The sequence below is a fragment of the Podarcis liolepis genome (assembly GCF_965112155.1).
Source record: "Podarcis liolepis genome assembly, chromosome: 13".
NCBI classification, from domain to species: domain Eukaryota; kingdom Metazoa; phylum Chordata; class Lepidosauria; order Squamata; family Lacertidae; genus Podarcis; species Podarcis liolepis.
The window spans coordinates 33,179,969-33,200,969 of record NC_139573.1 but is presented as its reverse complement, the minus strand read 5'-3'; the positions used below and the strand labels follow the sequence as shown (position 1 = coordinate 33,200,969).

The 21,001-nt window shown below is 47.7% G+C and overlaps 1 protein-coding gene across 1 annotated transcript in view; it reads right to left on the bottom strand.

Annotated features, from left to right (window-relative positions):
* GPR179 (G protein-coupled receptor 179) overlaps positions 1 to 21,001 on the bottom strand; it is a 45,244-nt gene that overhangs the window by 9,574 nt on the left and 14,669 nt on the right. The window contains exons 3-10 of the mRNA XM_083469379.1: positions 12,097 to 12,199; positions 11,170 to 11,381; positions 9,861 to 9,929; positions 8,010 to 8,119; positions 6,574 to 6,812; positions 4,820 to 4,958; positions 3,089 to 3,194; positions 1,485 to 1,631 (exon numbers count right to left, since the gene is read on the bottom strand). Coding sequence (XP_083325505.1) covers positions 1,485 to 1,631; positions 3,089 to 3,194; positions 4,820 to 4,958; positions 6,574 to 6,812; positions 8,010 to 8,119; positions 9,861 to 9,929; positions 11,170 to 11,381; positions 12,097 to 12,199 — 1,125 coding nt within the window. The remainder of the gene's footprint in view (positions 1 to 1,484; positions 1,632 to 3,088; positions 3,195 to 4,819; positions 4,959 to 6,573; positions 6,813 to 8,009; positions 8,120 to 9,860; positions 9,930 to 11,169; positions 11,382 to 12,096; positions 12,200 to 21,001) is intronic.

Below are 21,001 nucleotides of genomic sequence, written 5' to 3'. Positions count from 1 at the left end.
AGCGGGGAGGGGGTGGCGGTTGCGGTGAAGCGGGGGGACACAGACACAAAAGGGGAGGGAAGAGGGAAGACAAAAAGAAAACCCTTATTCAGTCAAAAGCCTAATGGCAACAGTTGTGTCATCGTAGGGGCTCAGCGACAACACCGTGGGGTTTTATAAATGCAAGGCCTTCTTTCCTTGATCAGAACCTGCGAGCCCTCTGGGTTTTGATGGATTACGACTCCCATCATCCCTAGCGGTGGCTGATGGGCATTGGGAGTCCAATGCCATCTGGAGGGTCCCAGGCCCCCTATACTTAGGATCACCGGAAGCAGTGCTTTTTTTCTAGAAAAATAGGTGCCGGGACTCACCATGAAGTCACTACAGTGACACACTTTTTAACAACAACAAAAGAGGTCCCAGTACTGTGTACTCTTGAGTACCCCCTTGAAACCTTGAAACCAAAAGCACTGACCGGAAGTAGCTACTATTAAGGGTCATGGCTCGTCCCCCCCCCCGTTCCATGCTGGCATTTCGTTCCGCCGGGGGCCAGTTGTGGCATGGGAAAGGAGGCAAGGAAGCACGGTTGGAAGAAGCCTTTAGCTGGGTGGGGCTGACCACAGTGAGGTTTTCAGTTCTCCCATGTGGCCTCGACACGTACGGTTGACCCATAGCAAGGAATGGAAGGTAAGCATCCCAGGCTTGCCTGCTCCATTCCCAGGCACTGAATGTTTGTATGAATGCACATCCATTCATACGTGAACATGAATGGAGTGGTAAGGGATGGATGGCACGGATGGGATGTTATCGGTGTTAAAATTATTTATTTATTTATACCACTCCCATCTGGCTGGGTTTCCCCAGCCTCTCTGGGCGGCTTCCAACAAAATATTAAAAATACATTAAGACATCAGTCATTAAAAACTTCCCTAAACAGGGCTGCCTTCAGATATCTTCTAAAAATCAGAGAGTTGATTATTTCCTTTACATCTGATGGGAGGGTGTTCCACAGGGCGGGTGCCACTACCGAGAAGGCCCTCTGCCTTGTTCCATGTAACCTCACTTCTCACAGGGAGGGAACCGCCAAAAGGCCCCCGGCGCCAGACCTCGGTGTTCGGGCTGAACGATGGGGGTGGAGACGCTCCTTAAGGTATGCTGGGCCGAGGCCGTTTAGGGCTTTAAAGGTCAGCACCAACACTTTGAATTGTGCTCTGAAATGTGCACATGCACAAAAAAGTCTGTCTGCTGTACACATGCACCAAGTCCATGCTTTATCACCACCCCCACCGCTCCCAATTGGTTCCCTACAACCAAAACCCTAGGTTGAGAAGAAAGGCAGCTAGATCGCCTGGAAATATTGACCTCCACCCCAGCTTTCCTGGACTTTCGTGTTGTGTGGTATGGATTTGGTTTGCTTCAGGAGAAAGACTGCAAAAGGCAACTCTTACTCTGCACAGTTTCTGGCATAGCTAGCGTCAAAAGAAGGTCCTGAGTGTTCCACCCACCCGAATGTCATCGGGGTCGAGGCTGTGCTCGCTCCAGGCTGACGTGATGCTGCTGTTCAGGTAGGAGCCCGATCGCCTCAGGTCCAGCTCGTCCTCGTACACCTCGGCAGCAATTTCCTCCCGCAAGGGCGACCCTGCATGCAGGAACTGTGGGGGGAAAGACATGGGTTGCTGAATCTCCTTCAGCAATATACTGCCAGTCTTCCCATTTCAAGCTTGCCGCTTCCCAAAAAGCTCAGAGACTGATTACAGAAAAAATGCCTCTCTTTCTAGACTTAAGACCATCTGCATCTTAAGGCTGCATTTGCACTATGCTCCCCCCCAGCTCATTTACTAACGTATGTTTACAGAGCTGCCTCATAACAGGCGTTCTCTGGGTGCTCTGCAAAACAAGTCAAAACAGCATGGTATGCTTGGATAGCTCAGTCGTCTTAAGAGTGTGGTGTCAATAATAATAATAATTTTATTTATACCCTGCCAAAGCCAGGCTCAGGGTGGCTAACACCAGTAAAATTACAATGGAAACATAATGGGGGGACAAACAAAAACCCCAATTTAAAATACAGGTTAAAATGCAATTTAAAAAGCAGTCTCATTTTAAAAGTAGCCCATAAATCAAAACCGTAAGGGGAGGGAAAACATAAGGGTCAGACTGAGTCCAAACCAAAGGCCAAACGGAACAGCTCTGTCTTGCAGGCCCTGCGGAAAGATGTCAAGTCCCGCAGGGCCCTAGTCTCTTGTGATATAGCGTTCCACCAAGTTGGGGCCAGTACTGAAAAGACCCTGGCCCTAGTTGAGACCAATCTCACCACCTTGCGCCTTGGGACCTCCAAGGTGTTGTCATTTGTGGACCTTAAGGTCCTCCACAGGGCATACCAAGGTTGCAGGTTCAGTCCCTGTTTGGGACAACTGCATATTCCTGCATTTGGGCTAGATCAGGCGTAGGCAAACTCGGCCCTCCAGATGTTTTGGGACTACAAATCCCATCATCCCTGACCACTGGTCCTGTTAGCTAGGGATGATGGGAGTTGTAGTCCCAAACATCTGGATGGCCGAGTTTGCCTATGCCTGGGCTAGATGATCCTAAGGGTCCCTTCCGACACTACAATTCTATGGTTCGGTGAAACAATAAGAAGGGCAACAAATTTATTTTCTGAAAACCCTGGAACGAAAGGAAAGCACAATTTGAAACTTAAAGCTGAGAGACCCAGGCAGTGGGAACACAAGTCCATCCGTCCCCAAAAGCCCTGGGTGAGTAAAAAGGTGCCTCTGCCTGGGACCATAGAGATCACCAGTTCAGAGTTTTATTTTGTAAAGCCAAGTGAAGTGTATGTTTTCAGTACAATAAACTTTTATCGTGCCCCTTCTAATGTAGTGTTCTGTTTCCTTAATCAGCCAGCTACATAGGTTCACATGCGGGGCAGGAAGTTCATGGCTGTTTGGTAGCCATTGTGAGAAGCGGGTGCTGGACTTAGATGGAGCATGGGCCTGATCCTGCAGGGCTCTTCTCATGTTCTTACTCATCTTTGTCTGTCCCCAACAGCTAGTATTCAGAGGTATCCTGCCTCTGCACAGTTTTGTAATGCATTCTGGAGTTTTCATACCTTTGGGATGAAAAGAAGTGCAAGTGTCATGGTGGTGGTGACATGCGTATGAATAAAAAACAGCAGAAGTGTCCAGTCAGGGTGCAAGGAAGGAACCATGAAAAACCTGAAGCCAGAAATAAATGGGGTGGCAGTGCATTAGAGGAAAAAGGTGGATACGAAAATTAAACTGTGATACATTCTTTGTTAGAACGATGGCAGGCTCATTTATAACACACACACGCACACAGAGCAGTGTTCAGTTGAATTTTGGAATCCTCTCCTGCCGAAATTAGTGGCAGCCTTGACAAACTTTTAGCGCTTTCTACTTTCGCTCAGCACTTTGCATGTATTGCAGTCATACCTTGGATCCCGAACGCTTTGCAAGTCGAACGTTTTGGCTCCTGAACACTGCAAACCCAGAAGTGAGTGTTCCAGTTTGCGAACGTTCTTTGGAACCTGAACGTCTGACGTGACTTCCGTGGCTTCTGATTGGCTGCAGGAGCTTCCTGTAGCCAATCAGAAGCCGTGCTTTGGTTTCCAAACGTTTTGGAAGTTGAACAGACTTCCGGAATGGATTCCGTTCCACTTCCAAAGTACGACTGTATCTTCCATAGTACTTACCACAATCTTGAAAGGTAGGCTGTCTTCGTTAAGCTGCTTTCATCACAAAAGTGACTCAAGCACAATGCAGACACTTTAGCCAGTTACAACAAACACAACCAAGAGAAACCTTTTTTTAAACACACACACACACACACACACACACACACACACACACACACACACACCCCTCTCTGCAAATCAGGCAGGTCTTCTAGATCCTGCCCCACTAAAAGGCCATGAGTACTTGAAACCTTTCAAATTAAGCGCTAAAAGCCCAGATAAAAGGGAAAGTTTTTGCCTAGCACAAAAAGAAAAATAAAGATGGCGCCATAGGAAGTACCCTAGGGGAAAGCATTCCCCGAGTGGGGAGCCACCAGGGAAAAGGCCCTGTTCCTGTGTTGCCACCCTCCTCCAGCCGTGCCACAGAAGGTGCACAGGGAGAACGTCTCCCGATGACGACCGCTGGGTCTGGGTTGGTTCACATGGGGAGAGGCCATCCTTGAGGCATTGGGGTTACAATCAATCCAATTGCAGGTGTCGTGTGCTGGGGCTAAGAGGAGATTGCCTTGCTCATTGGCCATCTTCTGATCTCCTGGCAGAGGCAAGCTTTGAACCTGGGACTTCCCGGCTCTCAGCTCATGCTCAAAGCACCTACACTATGCCAAGCCCAAAGCAGAACTCCTCTGGGTCCCACTACTATGGCAATTTGTACAACCAGTGAGGCCAGATACTGCAGGGGAGCAGATTTGGGGGAAACTTGAAAAAGTTCCTAACAGTTTGACCGTAGAAATCAGGTGCTTCAGGAACTGGTAGGGTCTCTGTCACTGGAGGTCCTGCAGCAGGGTCTAAACAGCCCACTTTATTTGGGTTTGCACCCTGCATTGCAGATCCGGCCTCAGCAAGGCAGTGGGGGTTGCAGCAGATGGTTTTCTACACCATGCATTTAAAGCATGTTCAGTGCTCATTCAAAGTACATGCAAACCCTCTGCTGCAAAGAATCCTGGGAACTCTAGTTTGCTAAGGGAATTGTAGCTCTTGGGGGGGGGGAGAACTACAGTTCCCACAATTATTTAGAAGGCAAGCCCATGTGCTTTAAATTTATGATGTGGATCTGCTCAGCATCCCTTCCAGTTCTGTGATTCTCACCTGACAACGTGAAAGGCAGCAGAAGTTATCAGCTCGTTGTGGAGGGCGATGCCCATGTAGCGAGGCTCGTGGAAAGCAGAAGGGACTGTCCGAGTGGCATAGCAGAGAAAACTTCCCCAGAACAGGAACAGCATCTCGGCTGCACAGCGAGAGATAGGGAAGAGGAGGCAAAATGAACCATTCTCCATGCGGTAAGGCTTTTGCCGCTTGCCTCTTCTGTCCCTCTCACCCACCCCTGCCTCCCGTGGTTATTTCCCCCCTCTGCAGACAGCGGTGACTCATTGATCTGCAGTGAGCACTTTGTGCATGCCCAGAGGTACCTGACTCCCAAGGTGCACCATGTGGCGTATAAGCGATTCAGGCGCCAGAGCCTTTCAGCAGCCTCTTAAAATGCAGCCTGGGCAAGCCCCACTCAAATTAAGGATGGGTCGGTTCTGTTGTTTCCTCACCGTCCGTGGCCCCACACATGCCTGCGCATCGGAGGTGGGGAACCTGTGGCTCTCCAGTTGCTGTTGGACTACAACTCCCATCATCCCTGGGCACAGACAATGCTGGCAGGGGCTGATGGAAGTTGTAGTACAACTGTATCTGGAGCGCATTGCATTCCCCTAGCCCTGCTGCACATCCGCTCAGCTGGACAACCGAACGTGAAATTGATTCCATCTATTGTGCATGTGTGATTTCTTGGGAGGTTGTGGGGGTGCCAGTTTTTTTGGGGGGAAGCTGATGGCATGGGGCTGGTAGAGAGAACTGGAGAGGGCAGGGACTGGGTTAGAATGAGATGGAAATGGGATCTGGGGCAGGGAAAGAGTGGGGTTAGGATCACGGAGAGGAGAAACTAAATATGGGGCAATAGAGACAGCACTGAGGGTGGGGTGAGGAAGAGAGATATTTTTAAAGTGATGTCAGCTGATATAAATGCTCTGTCTTTCACAATCGATCCACAAACACCCGTCGCATACATGAGCAATTGATTACTGATGTTAAAATCCATTGAGGGACGGATGCCAACCTAGTTAGAGAGACAGCAAAAAAAATTATAAAGGCAAAGGACCCCTGGATGGTTAAGTCCAGTCAAAGGTGACTAGGGGGTTGCAGCTCTCATCTCACTTTCAGGCTGAGGGAGCCGGCGTTTGTCCACAGACAGCTATCTGGGTCATGTGGCCAGCATGACTAAACCGCTTCTGGTGCAATGGAATACCATGACGGAAACCAGAGCGCACGAAAATGCCGTTTACCTTCCCGCCACAGCAGTACCTATTTATCTACTTGCACTTGCGTGCTTTCGAACTGCTAGGTTGGCAGGAGCTGGGACAGAGCAACAGGAGCCTCACCCCGTTGTGGGGATTCAAACCGCCGACCTTCTGATCGGCAAGCCCAAGAGGCTCGGTGGTTTAGACCACAGCGCCACCCACGTCCCATTAGAGAGAGACAGCATACCTCTACCGGGTAAAGAAAAGAGACTCCTAAGATGAAACCACCCCCACCCCCATAATGGCTGGAACGCTGCTCAGTCTACAGGTTATGTATGATTCCAGGCTGTTGATGCTGAAGAGGACTTGGCAGAAGCAAGCCAAACATTCATGATCGCGGCAGCTTGCTTCCTGGTTTTTGTCTACTGTCACAGGAGGAAGTGAACCCTGGCAGACCTTATGGGACTCCCCAAAGAGAGCAGGACCAGACCAAGGGGAGCCTGCATGTGGCAGAGAAGCCAGAGGCTAATTAATTCAGGCCATCGGATTAGGGGTCCTCACCCACAACCATCATGTAGTCCCAGCGGTCGTGGTCACAGATGTAAAACTGGAGGCCCCTGGTGGTTTGGGAGCGGACCACCAGCGGGATGTTCTTTTCTATGTTCTCCAGCATCCCGACAGTCCAGGCTGCTAAGAACCAAAGCACCAAAAGCAGAATCAAGGCCAGCATCTTCAGCACCCGGCCGCTGGACATGTAAGGAACCCGCTGGGCCGTACGGGAGAGAAAGACCTTCAAGACCCTGTTGGGTAGAAAGGGAGAGGTGGTCTGAGGAAGAGGAAGGTGACGATGATATATATATATACACAAAGGGTGTTGCTCAAGGGAGAAGTGGTCGTAGCCGACCAATGTTGGAACCAAACCACCTTCGACATTGATCACTGGGTGCTTCCAGGCAAACCTGTTTATTGAGTGAATCATCCTGATTTACAGGGAAATCAGACAACATTGGTTATTTGATGGGCATTTGTTCCAGTTTGTTTGCAGGGGGGTTAGACGCTGCTGCATCAAAGCAGGTGTCATCCCACACTTTCCAGGGCATTTCCTCCCCATCTAATGCTTTCAGTGGATCTACTCTAAGTATGGCTGCCACCGCATACAACCCATAGATTGCATCCAGATGTACATACTTTTTAAGGGTGAGTTTGCTTCGGCAGCACACTTGCCGGCTTTTGGTCAGACATGCAATCTTCTTCTGGGTTGAGCTTACCCTTCCTGTTTGTTGCAAAAGCTAGTTAAATACAGCACTGATAGGCTGGGAATTGATTGATTTCCTCTCTCCTTTCTGAGGCTGCTTTTTAAAAAGTTTCCCTTTTTTTAAAAAAAAGAAGAAAAACCCACTTTTAAAAGGTGGAGATGAGTACCTGAGTAAATGTACATTTTGGGCATAAAAATAAAGATGGCTAACCCATATGTGGAGAGAGGGCAAAGTAGACCACCAAATCTACAATCAGTTTGTTGGCCCATATATAATATCCATCAAATGGGTTGCAAAGGCAGGAGAAAGTCAGGCTCAGGCCACGAGGAGCAGATAATGCAATTTGCCCTGATCCACTTTTATACCTATATGCACCCTTACCCTAGTTTAATAGTAATTCCCAGGGAACTTTGGAAATTGCTGTTCTATGTGGAGGCCAGGGCCATACCAGAATTTGCAGCACTCTTGCCAAATCACAATTCCCATAATTCTTTTGGGGGAAGCCGAGGTGGTATAAAGGCCAAGAAAGACACACTGTGTAGCTATATGAATTACTCAGACCTCTCTGACTAGAGTCAATATGCTGGGCTAAAAGGGTCTGGGCCCCAAATGCTAATTTTTTATGGTCCTTTGTTTTCTTAAGCCCCTGGAGATCAGAGTGAATATTGCAAAGCAACCCCCTCTTTTGGAAAATAAAGGCACAACACCAGTCGTGGCCAGCGTCCCTCGAGGTAATCCTACCTGTACAGTTTGAGGGTGATGGTTCCATAGACAATGGCGAAACCCAGCATGCGCACCCAGCGCAGAACAATGCAGCGGAAGATGCTCGGTTTGAAGTAGAGGATAAACACCTGTATAAAAGGAGATTCCAGGGATGGCATATACATCAGGAGGACCCTTTTAACAAAGCAACACTGGTCCACATGCATACACTTGAAAGGACACTGGCTTTTTGCATAGGGCTCCTCTAGCCAGAAATCCGTGGAAACATAGAATTGTAGAGTTGGAAGGGACCACAAGCGTCATCTAGTCCAACCCCCCCCTGCAATGCAGGAATCTTTTTGCCCAATGTGGGAATCGAACCTGTCACCCTGAGGTTAAGAGTCTCACGTTCTGTCTCTCTCGCAAGAGTTGCAAGAATTGAACTGGATCATTTGGTCTGCTCTCCTGGTGGGCCAAAATTTACCTGGGTGATCTCTCCCAGCATGTCTGTCTCTAGAAAAATCAGAAACTCTTATTTTCCCATTACCCAACATTTCAACTCAAACCTACAAACGTTTTCAACTGTTTGCAATTTTCTTTCACATAGAGTATAAATTTGCTCCAGTCCTTTTGAAACAGTTCATCACACCGATTCCAGATCTTCCCCATCAGCTTTGCCAACTCCACGTATTCGACCATCTTTATCTGCCAATCTTCCAATGCAGGAAGCTGATTTACATATAAGAAGGTGAATGCTAAAAGATGGACATAAGGTAAAAAAGTGGATACAGAAATGTGAAGAAATTGGTAAAGTTGTGTGGAAGTCAGTTAGAGGGAGGGAAGGAGGTCGATGCTTTATTTAAGCAATGTCTTAAGTTATGCATTTTTTGATATGGAAATGTAATGAAACATGGAAAACTTAATAAAAATCATGTTAAAAAAACAACACCAGAAACCCAATATTAAGAACATGACAACTGGCCCCACTGGGTCAGGAAGAGGCCCTTCGGGGAGAGAGGGCAACAGTGGAGGAAATTGTTCTCTGGCCTCACCTGTTAGGAGGACCAGGTCAAGAGTGACAAAGAATACACTCCCCAGCTGAGAAAATAAGGGTGGCATGCTCAGTCTCTCTCAGATTCAGCTTGCTCTCTTTGGTATTGGCTAGTTACATACCCCGAGGGCTTTCACAGTCTCCATCCTTTGCTGTTAGCTCCCAGAATCCGTTTCTGTGCGTTAATATAAAACTTCTCAACCTGCAGGCTGTGCTTTTCATGGCTAAATAGCCAACAAGGGACGGGGGGGGTGCATATATTCCATGAAGTGCAGAAATCAGCTTGGGGGACATAGAACTCCATGGCTTGAGAAACCCAGGTTTCTTGAGAAAACCCCAGCAACTTTCTGGTCCTCAAGACTGAGAAAACCCAGTTTGAACACATGCAGGCGATACCCAGGGAAATCTCAAGAGGTGGGAGAATTTCCAATGGTCAGTGGGTAGGGTTTTAGGGCCCTGCAGAGCTCTTCACCTGCCTCGTCAGATTCCCCTTCTTCAGTGGACGAGATGGAGGACTGCATGCGGGGCCCGTCCCAGAAGCATGTCCACAGGGTAGGACCATGCAACATAGACAAGTATGTGCAAATGTTATGCAAAGATGTATCCTCTGTTTCCAATGATGCATTTCCTTTTGTGGAGGGCAGTTTATTTATTTATTTCGTTTATACGAATATGAGGCTGGGACAGAGTGACCAGCCCAAGGTCTCCCCATCAGCTTTATGGGCGAGTTGGGATTTAAACCCTGGTTTCCCCTATCGCCTAGCCCAGCACTCATAACAACTGCACCACCCTAGCCACCCTAAACTCAACCCATTAAGTATTTGAACCCAGGCACTCACAGGAAAGTAGAGCAGAAGCGAGCCGAAGAGTATCATCTCCAGAAGAATGACTCCCGAAGCTCGAATCCTCTAGGGGAAAAGAGATGAACATAAGAGGAGCAACCCAAGGCAACCAAGGATGGTGGCTTTGGAGACAGCACAAATGTTCAAGTTAGAAGACGATGCTAAGCAGGATAACGATGATGAGGAAAAGCAGAGGGCCTTTTCGGTGGTGGCGCCTGCCCTGTGGAGCGCCCTCCCATCAGATATCAAAGAAATAAGCAACTATCTGACTTTTAGAAGACATCTGAAGGCAGCCCTTTATAGGGAAGTTTTTATTGTTTTTGATGTCTTACTGTGTTTAGTTTGTTGGAAAGCCACCCAAAGTGGCTGGATGTCAGGCTCTAGGGGCTTGGCTCCCCCCCCAACTGTTGATAAGCAGGACAAAGCAAAAAGAGCCCCTTTTGCTGATCACAGCAAAAGAACAATGCATCCATTCTCAGAGTGAAGGTGCTCCTATTTAAGCTTCCCTCCTACTCCCCCCCAAGTTGTCTCCATCACTTCCCACTTCTTGCAACCTGCTCTCACGACCACTGAGCCTTCTGCGTAGCAACCTTACCAGCTCTGCTTGCCCTTGGAGAGAGAGGCTGGATACTTTCCAGCAAAGGGGAGTCAGTTATCTCTCTCTCTCTCCCTGTTCTGCTTCTTCTAGCTGTTCCCCACTCAGCTCTGCCCAGCTGTTGCTTTCCGAACTATGTCCCTCTACAAACCAAGTCTCTAAATCTATACTGCTCCATTGTTCCTGGACAGCTTCAGGATCCTGGTCAGGAGTAGGAAGAGGGGGAGGCTCCCACCATTCCTCATCAGAGCTGTAATCCTCAGTCTGGTCTCTGACACGGGGGCAACCCAGTCAGATGGGTGGCATATAAATTATTATTATTATTACAGTGGTACCTCGCGTTACAAACACCTCGGGTTACAAACACTTCGGGTTACAGACTCTGCTAACCCAGAAGTAGTACTTTGGGTTGAGAACTTTACCTCATGATGAGAACAGAAATTGTGCGGCAGCAGCGGGAGGCCCCATTAGCTAAAGTGGTACCTCAGCTTAAGAATGGTTTCAGGTTAAGGACGGACCTCCGGAACGAATTAAGTTCGTAACCAGAGGTACCACTGTATTATTATTATTATTATTATTATTATTATTATTTTATTTTATGGCAAAGTAAACCAGAGACAGCTAATGCTTTGGTCCCTCTCCTATTCCTGTCCGGGGCCTCTTTAAGTGCAAATCCAGCTAGTTCTTCCCACTGGCCATCCCTGCCCTTACCTTGCTCTTCCGGAAGTGGTAGGAGACCAGCATGCTGAAGAAAACAGCCAGCATGCAGAAGGCCTGGAATGCCAAGACGGCAGCCCGCAAGGACCAATCTTCCTGGATCAGACAAGGCGTGCCATCCGTGCAGGTCGTACATCCTTCGCGGCACGGGAGGCACTCCAGCAAGCTCTCGGAATCCGTCGCTCCATACCGGGAAGCACTTTCTCCTGCGGGCAGGGAGAATGAATTACAAAAGGAAGCGTGTTAAAAAATAGTGGAAGGCTCCCAGGAGGAAAAGCAACCATGACTCCTATAATACTTGGGTGTGGGGGGAGAGAGATTGGAAATCTAGAAAATGAAAAAAAAGTCTGTCTAGGAGATAAGGACGGAAAACAGTGGCAGAGAATCTCTCGTCCTTCCTGGACGGGAAGGAAAAGTAATGAGTATCTGATGCCTGGACTGAACATTGAGAAAACATCAGCAGGGTGAGGAATAAATGGATATCGCCCTGGATTGGACTATTGTGAGGAATACTTGCTGGCACAACTGACAAATAGATAGTTGGCAGTCACCTGCATCTATCTATCTATCTTTCTCTTCCTACTCTGTTCTTATTCTTATCTTTCTCTCTCTCTCTGCATTCTGTTATCATGTCTATTATTATTTTATCTTACTGTATTTGGGTAAGAATTGAGTGCAGATGAAGGGGATGTACAGTTTGAAGAAGCCTGTGTGAGAAACAGGGAAAGGGAGATCTCTCAGCATAAGACACTGGGAGGAGAGAGGAATGCGGCAGCCAGACTGGTGACTAGGAGTGGCCGCCAAGACCATATAACAGCGGTCCTGACAGACATACATTGGCTCCTAGTACATTTCCAAACACAATTCAGAGTTTTGCAAGAAGAAGCGTTCACGAAAAGCCATATAAGTGCTGCTACCTACCATTGTTAGATGATGAGAAAGTTCTACTTGCCCTGTAGAAACCTGGTTTGCACTGACAAAGGTATTTTCCAAGAACGAAACCCTTGTTTTCCTGCGGGATGCACTGAAAGATGGAATGCAGAATTGTGAGTTAATCTCTCTCTCTCTCTCTCTCTCTCTCTCTCTCTCTCTCCACATCAGTTTTCAGAGGGGGAAAGTCATGAAAATTCTTCAGCCTTTTCCGACAAATTTATCCCAATGTACACATATCGCTATGCATTTTTGCCTGATATAGACTTCTTCTTCTTCTTCTTTTTGCAAAGCAATGTCCCCTAATATAATGCACTTTTACATGTTACTGTCACTAACATATGCACACTTTACCATAGTATATGTATTTTTATACACATTACTTGACTGGACAACTGCATTTCATAAAAGTGAATTTGGAAGAAGGCTATGCTTGTGGTTTGTGCATTATGTCAGTGAAGTAGGTAGGTTTGCTTTCAAATATGAACGGAATTTAATTTCTCCCTCCTTTCTAGTGATCATTGCAATACCTCTATCCGAGGGTAGCCTTAAAATATTAAGACAGAGGAGCATAGGTAAGCTACTTTAAACTGAGTCAAACCATTGCTCAATCTAGCTCAGTGTTTCCCAAACTTGGGTCTCCATCTGTTTTCTGACTACATTTCCCATCATCCCTGGCCCTGCTAGCTAGGGATGATGGGAGTTGTAGTCCAAAATCAGCTGGAGACCCAAGTTTGGGAAACACAGACTAGCTCAATTTTGTCTACCTGGAGATGTTGGGGATTGAACCAGCTGTGGTAGAAGGTCTTGAAAAGCAGACCTTCTACCGCTGAACTACATCTCTTCCCCAAAGCCCCAGATTTGTCCTCCTTTATAATCCAGGAGACCTCCTCTTAACCTCTCGTCAGATTAAGTTAGAGATAAGTGAATTGAGCCTCATCCAAGGCACTCCTTTTTTCCGCCACCCACAACTCCTTCTGGCTACTCTGCTGGTGTTGACATGCCACCCCACCTCTTCTGGACACCAGTGGTTAAACATTTAAGCATAATAATAGCCAAATGCTGAATGGCCAAATCCCCTTTTCCTAAAACCTAAATGGATCACTAATGCCGCAAAGCGCACACTAATCCCTTGGGAATCAGAACGCAGCCAAAAGGACACGGCAAATGTGACCAACAAACGAGCTCCAACAGGGGCAAGCCTCCTAGGGCTTTTGACGCCAAAAGGACCCAGAAACCCCTTAAACCCCACACAGCAGGAGAAGATACGCTAATTCAGGAAGTGGGGCAGTGTGGCGGAAAGAAGGAAGGTGCAGAGAGAGGTAGAGAGACAGAACCATCTCTGTGTTCGTGGACTCTGTGAAATTCCTGCATTTGCAAACGGACCTTTTCCTGTCACTAGTTTCTAAATCAAGTTTCGGGCATCGGAGCGTGATAAAGCCATGGGAAAGAAGGAGACAGGCTGATGTTGAAACGGAGCTTCGCACGTATTGGGAAGTTTTGTACAGTGGTGCCTCGGGTTAAGAACTTAATTCGTTCCGGAGGTCCATTCCTAACCTGAAACTGTTCTTAACCTGAAGCACCACTTTAGCTAATGGGGCCTCCCGCTGCTACTGCGCCGCCACTGCACAATTTCTGTTCTCATCCTGAAGCAAAGTTCTTAACCCGAGGTACTATTTCTGGGTTAGCGGAGTCTGTAACCTGAAGTGTCTGTAACCTGAAGCGTATGTAACCCGAGGTACCACTGTATTTTGGGATTTTCAGCGTTTATCTTTTTTTTAAAAAAACAACAACCAAAAAACCAAAACAAAACCCTTATGCATTGCGGGTCATTTATAAAAGCAAAAATAGAGTTGTGTCCAGTGTGAAAATGAATCGCAAGCCGCGAGCAATTCTATGCCACCACAGAGAGAACACTAACCTGGAGGTGTGGGGGTACAATTTCTGGTTGGGGGCAAAGCTTAGTTTGGAGTGCACAGGCCCTGATTCCTTATTCAGCTTCACCTATTTGGTTGACTATTCACATGGGTGCAACAGCCTGACAGTGTCTTCTGCGCCAAGCGTTAGGCAGGATGTGCTTCTATGCCATCTTGGAAGGGACGCTGTTTTGGAGGAGTGCGTACATGTTTTGGGGTGTTCCAAAGCTTACTTTGATGCATTCAGGTCCCAGTTTTTATTATCGGTTATTATTTGCAGGGAGGCACCGGACCCTGGCAGCGCCTTGTGTCCAAATGCAGCCCCATACTCTCTAGGATACAACTAATGATACAACTCTCAGTTGTATCATTAAGGATACTGTGTGAAGCATACCCCTAGTTCCTTACTTGTAATTATCACCTGGGGCCATAAAGCATTAAATTGTGTAAAATCATCAGTTTTGCCTGCAGAAAACCATTGTGTATCTTCAGCATTTCCCTAGTCCTGGAGCTACATATATGGGGTAGCCCAAATCGTATTTTGGGGTGTAGGGGCATATGAATCCTTATTAAATTTGCCGACTTTCCAACTTGTGCAGATAGGAACCAAGTATTAGCAACCATATCGCTTCTACACATCATGGCTTCCCCCAAAGAATTCTGGGAACTGTAGTTTGTTAAGGGTATTGAGTGTTGTTAGTTGTAGCTCCCTGAGCTACATTTCCTTGAGTGGCTTAACAGCCAAGGCCTTTTCCTAGGGGTCTCTGATAACTGTACCTCTCTGCAGTTGTTATTGTTATAACAAGCAGTTATTATTGCTCACTTTCTGGAGCATTTTCCTGTCACTTTCCTTATTGCAAAACAAGGAAAGTGACTTTTTTCAAACCCCCGACTTTTTTAAGGAGGTTTATTTTTTCAAACCCCCGACTTTTTTAAGGAGGTTTATTCAGCAAGAGTGCCAAGTTTTGCAACCTAAATTTGCCAGTGTGTGCGATTGAATCCCACTCGAAAATAGTGACAGCTTTGGGAGTGCCCATACAGTCTACAGTATGATCTTTCTAACATCTATGTAGACAGGCCTAAGTGCAGAGAAGAGGAGTTGTGATGGCCTGGGAATGGGATTCAGAGGCTGAACCTGAGGAATCCCAGCCTGCACAGGAGTCCCCGCCTCCGGGACCAGCTGAGCCGGGGCTGGGGCTTGAGCCTGAAGGGTCCTCACCTGTGCCGGATCCTCAGGAGCAGACACCAGCTGAATCTGCTCTGGCTCCGGAGGTGATTGAGGACCCATTGCCTGCAGGTGCTCCACTCTCAGCCCCGTCAAGGGAAGGTGAGGTTGCCTCTGGGTCCAGTAACCCTCCAGCCTCTCCTGAGCTGCAGAGGCTCAGGGTAGAGAGGCGGAGGGAACTAAGTTCTCGCAGGAGGAGTGCTCGCCCCCAGGCCAGGAGAGGCAAATCACCTGTGAACCGGGATCGCCCTATGCTTTGGGGCAGATAAAAGCCAGCCTGCCCAGTCCCAGGTTGCGGGAGCAACATTGCTGGTAACCTGTTCCTGCCCACACCCTGTCCTGCTCTTCTGCCAGAGTTCCTGATCCCACCCGACTCCTTGCCTTGGACCCCACTTCAGCCTTGACGGACAGCCTCCATACCACACCCTCAAGCATGGACTGGACTTGGACCACGCCGCACGGTAACCCCCCGGGACCAGCACAGGAGAAAAGTGATCACAGTAAGAGGAGTGTAAGATGAATTTAGTAAAGGCATTATAGAACTATTGAGTGCTGATTTCCTTGTGTGGCAATGTACAGCGGGGGGCAGGGAGGGATCAGTTGCTTGGTCAATGCATACATCTTGTTGAATTCACTGAGTGATGCAGAGAGACAGCATCGCTTGAGGCAGGCAGCAATGGCAAGGGAGTAGGAATTCTGCAAATATCCATGATTTTCTGCTCTGAAAACTATATATTTCCCATTTCCAGCAAAGTGTCCTGGCAGTCGGTTTAAGCAACACAAATTTCTGGTCTGTATGGTGGAAATCACAAATCCACTTTCGCAAGACCCAAGCAGCAATGGGAACGTCTATAGTGATAGAAGGCAGGTTTTGCATATAGCTGGAGGGCGGAAGAGGCCCAGACCAAATAAACAAGCAAAATGGTACTGGAAGTGTGGACCCTGTAAAGAAAAGCATATCGTATTGATTGCCTAAATCGGGACGCGGGTGGCGCTGTGGGTTAAACCATGGAGCCTAGGATTTGTCGATCAGAACATTGTCGGTTCGAATCCCCGCGACGGGGTGAGCTCCCGTTGCTCGGTCCCAGCTCCTGCCCACCTAGCAGTTCAAAAGCACGTCAAAGTGCAAGTAGATAAATAGGTACCTCTCCAGCGGGAAGGTAAACGGTGTTTCCGTGCGCTGCTCTGGTTCGCCAGAAGCGGCTTAGTCATGCTGGCCACATGACCCGGAAGCTGTACGCCGGCTCCCTCGGCCAATAAAGCGAGATGAGCGCCGCAACTCCAGAGTCAGTCACGACTGGACCTAATGATCAGGGGTCCCTTTACCTTTACCTTTATTGATTGCCTAAAACAAGATGCATCACCATGGCACGTGAACCCAAGTGAAAGTCACACCTCTGTGGCAAGCAGTCATTGGACTAAGGGGACTAGGCTGGTCCCCTAAATGTTCCCTTGGTACCTCCTTCCCAAAGCATGGGAAACTTCTGCCCAACTTAGGGAGGGAGGTGCAAGGCTCCGATGGGTCCAAGATCCATTCTACCATCTTCCCAAAGCCCACCCGGTTTTCAGAAGTAGGCAGGAGGGCTTTGACATCATGTCAGAGCCCTGGCAACACTTTCGCAAAGCATTTTGACCATTCTGACCAGCTTAGGGATGGAGCCTCGATGCTCAGTGTGAGGTGTCAGGACGTCACAATGTTACACGAATGACAATACCCCCACTCGCAAGCCGGCACCTCTGGCCCTAACTGTTTCCCTATGAAAAATTTCCCTGCACGCCACCATTGCACCTCTTGACCCAGGAGCTGCTTCTCCTGTCCCAGATTTGCAAGAAAGGGCTGCTTGTTTGGAGGTTCTAGCAGGGGAGTGCAGCTATCGTATACCCTTGACCAAAGAATGGTACACTCCTTCTATGTATCTGGGATGGTCGAGCACGCAGCTTCGGGAGGGACGCACATGGAGTGGTGAGGGAGGGAGGGGACACCTGCCTAGCCAGCCAGATCAGCTGAATCAACCCTGGCGATCAATGGGGTGACAGATGTCGCAGCCAGATCGCCCTCACATCCTTTGGGGAAGGTTCACAGGCAGGGTGGAAGGAGAAAGAACTTGCCCATGTGAAGACCACCTGGTGGAAACCCTTACACATATGGTTCTTAATTGTAAACTATATGCTGATCTCCGCCAGCAATTTCTAGATCAACTCTGTATCCCCAAATGGAAACCAGAGTTGGAGGTCATACATTTTCTATTACTGGGGAATGACCAGGAGCTCACCAAGTTAGCGGTCAAATATCTCTATTTGGTTTTTTGTCGTTGAAATACACTGCAGACGTCTGATCTCCCTGGAGACGTAGAGATGTGACCATAGACTGCTCTGCCTCTTTTAGCAAATGTTTTGTGCCACTGGGGAAGTGGTAATTCTGTATTGATTTGTTTTGGATGTTTGTATGTGATGCCAATAAAAGGTTTGATGATGATGAAGAAAGGGCTGCGGCTTCTCAATGGTGAAGGCACCCTGCACATGCTCAGAGGACTCATGTTGCCTCTTAAGTTGAGGTTCAGTAGCCTTTCAAGGCACAATTCAAGCAGAGATGCAAAGAGTTAGAGCGGCTAATGCAAGGCTCCGATGAGCATCAGGGGTGCCAGCTTGGATAAAATATTGGGTGGCAGGTAAGCCCCGCATAATCAATCACATGGCATGGTGCATTTGAATGGCAATGCCCATTAACTTGGGGGGGGGGGTCCTGGCCCCCTCAAATATTTTACTGGGGGGTCCGAAGACCCCTTGACTGCTAGGAGTTGGCGCCTATGATGAGGATGGAATTGAGGTGGGATTTGAAGTAGGAATGGGGCAGAGTTCCACTTCAACTGCAATCCTGCTTGTACACTGAGATTCAGCTCAGGGTGGAAATATTTCTGTTATGGCCTCAGGACCTGCCTCATTCTGACAGGTTGCAGGCCCATTTCAGGGTATAGAAAGCACAAGCAAATAACAATGAATGCTCAAAACAAAGTGTGTGTGTGTACATATATGTGCATATATACATATGTGTATGTATGTATACTGTATATACACATGTGCGCACACTGTGTACACACACTGTATATACACATGCACACACTCTCTTTACAGAGGCATTTGATGGCTCAAAGAAACAGTTCTTGGCAACCCAGAGATCCCTGGTTGAGACGATACTATCAACTGCTTTCTAATGTTTTTATAATGTTAACTGGCTTTGGAATATTATGATTAACATTTAGGTCCATAGCACCATAGCGCTATAAATATATATGGCTCTGTGCATATATATATATATTTAATCTACTCTGAAGGGCGTACAGTCTAAAACGATGAATAAACAATACAATAAAATCAATGGTTTCAAATGCACAACTCACAAGCCAACATTTTAACTGTTTTTATTAGGCTTTCTAAAAAAAATCAAGAATTGTTTCTTGACATGTTTGCTGCCCTTCAGGAGGAAGGGTAGCATATAAATTTAATGAATAAATAAAGACGACATAATCGAACCTCTGGGCAAACTTTGTGCCAGAAAATCAGGATGAACGTTCAATAAACAGGTCAGGGCCCCTTAGGCTTCACGATCCATTTTGGAATCTGTGATGGGGTGAAATTTCATCCACTCAGCTCCCTGACCAAAAATGTTGTCCTAATTTGTCTGAGGAACAGATTGTGGGAGCCTGTTCTTCTAGGAATTCGGGGTAGTGCTAGCAAGCATAAGGCGCAAGGAAATGGGGGAAGGGGCAAAAGAGGCCAGGGAGCAGATGAAAAATGTGGGGTGGGGGAGGAAACGAGAGGTGGGGAGCCTGCGTTTGGGGACGGAGTGGCTAGATGGGAGGAACGCCTGGGCTCTCACAGATTGCGGAGTCAGAAGCGCCCGAGGAAGAAGATATTTAAAGGGCTCCCATGGTTCAAAAGAAATGATTTAATTACACACACATAATGATCAGCGTGTGTCGCTGGTATTTACCCAGCATGAGAAAAGGAGGATGGAACGGAAATCAGCCAAAGATAGATGCGAGCTGTTAATTAACAATGTTGGACTGTGTTTCCTCTCTCTCGCTCTCTTAAGAAAGGAAGAATGAAAAGGCCTTGCTAAATCAGAAGTGGAAGGATGCAAAAGAGAAGGGTCTGGGTTTTGTACATTCCAGGTGCTGTGGGTGAAGCCGGCCCTACCGTTGGACGAGGCGCAACGGCTGCCTTAAGTGGCGCTTTTGGGGTGCTGTCAAGAGAGCCAGGCTGATCTAAGCCAGGGGCCCAACACACTTGAGAAGCGGTTTGGATGTGGGATTCATAGCCACCAGATCTGTTGATGGTCCCTTGCTCAGGTGGCTTAGAAAAAGGGATAGACAAATCCATGAAGCAGCACTGGGGAACCTTTGGTCCCCCAGTTGTCGCTGAATTACAACTCCCATCAGCTCTAAACAAGCGTGGCCTATGACTAGAGATGATGGGAGTTACAGTTCTTCAACCTCTGGAATGTGATAGGATCCCTACACCTAGTCTAGAATCCTTCCCTCCTTTTCTAGGGGGCTCCAGATAAAATTGTCCTATCCTCACGCAGTAGGGGAGCTATCGGTAGAGTCAGGGGAATACTGAGGGTTGTAGAAGTACAAAATATATCCATTGGAAAAAATAAAAATACCAGAAAGGGAGAGTAAACTAAAAACAACAACAGTCCTATGAGGACTGAGCATGTTTGGCGGCCACAGAATGCAAACTGACTGCTGGGGGCGGGAAGAAAACAATACTGGCAGGTGAAGGGATGGAATGGAGTATCCTGAACAGGAGCATTTCACACTGCAACATTTTGCTGCAGGTCCCAATTAGCCATGTTCACAGAGTAGAACCTCCGAATACCAGGGGTGCCAGGCAGTGGCGTAGCGTGGGGGGTGCAGGGGGGCCGGCCGCACCGGGCGCAACATCTGCGGATTAGGGTTAGGGGGCGCAAATCCACGGGTTAGGGGGCGCAAATTACTTGCCTTGCCCCGGGTGCTGACAACCCACGCTACGCCACTGGTGCCAGGGACAAACAACTGGGGAGGACCTCTGCCCTCATGCCCTGCTAATGACATAATAAAAATCATGCCAGGAATCATGTTCATTTGCAATGTAAAACAAACAGCAAATTTCACCAAAATTCCAATAAAGTCAAACATTTAGTGAAGTTTTAGAAGCGGCCAGAGGCATCATTACGTATTAAGAATGACTACAGCCAATAACTCTGGGCTCAAAACGTTATCTACCTTTCAGAACTACTGGGGTGGCCTTAAGATTAAACTGTATACACAAGTTGCCCAAAAGAATTAAGTTATGGTTAAGGAACATGTCTCCTTACATATGGAAAGTAATCTGATAGGGAACCCTATGATAAGTTCCTGCTCTGATCCCAAGGAGGAGCCTGAGGGACAAGACAGGTTGGTTGTCATGGCACCAAGAAAAACTCCTCAAGAGCCACTTGGTCTGACAAGGGCTGGAGGTGAGCTGAGACCTTTCTCTTGTTTAAAGCGGTTTTTCAAAGTTTCATTCTCCAACTGCAGCCAATCAGAAACCAGGCCTTGGTTTCTGAACGTTTTGAAAGTTAAACGGACTTCTGGAATGGATTCCGTTCAACTTCCAAGGTACCACTGTATACGCAAAGGCAGTATTTATCTTCAGGTGAAAAGATCAGTACACTGCTGTTCTGCACCACTGAATCCCAAATTCTGCACCATAACAAGCTGAAGGTATAGTG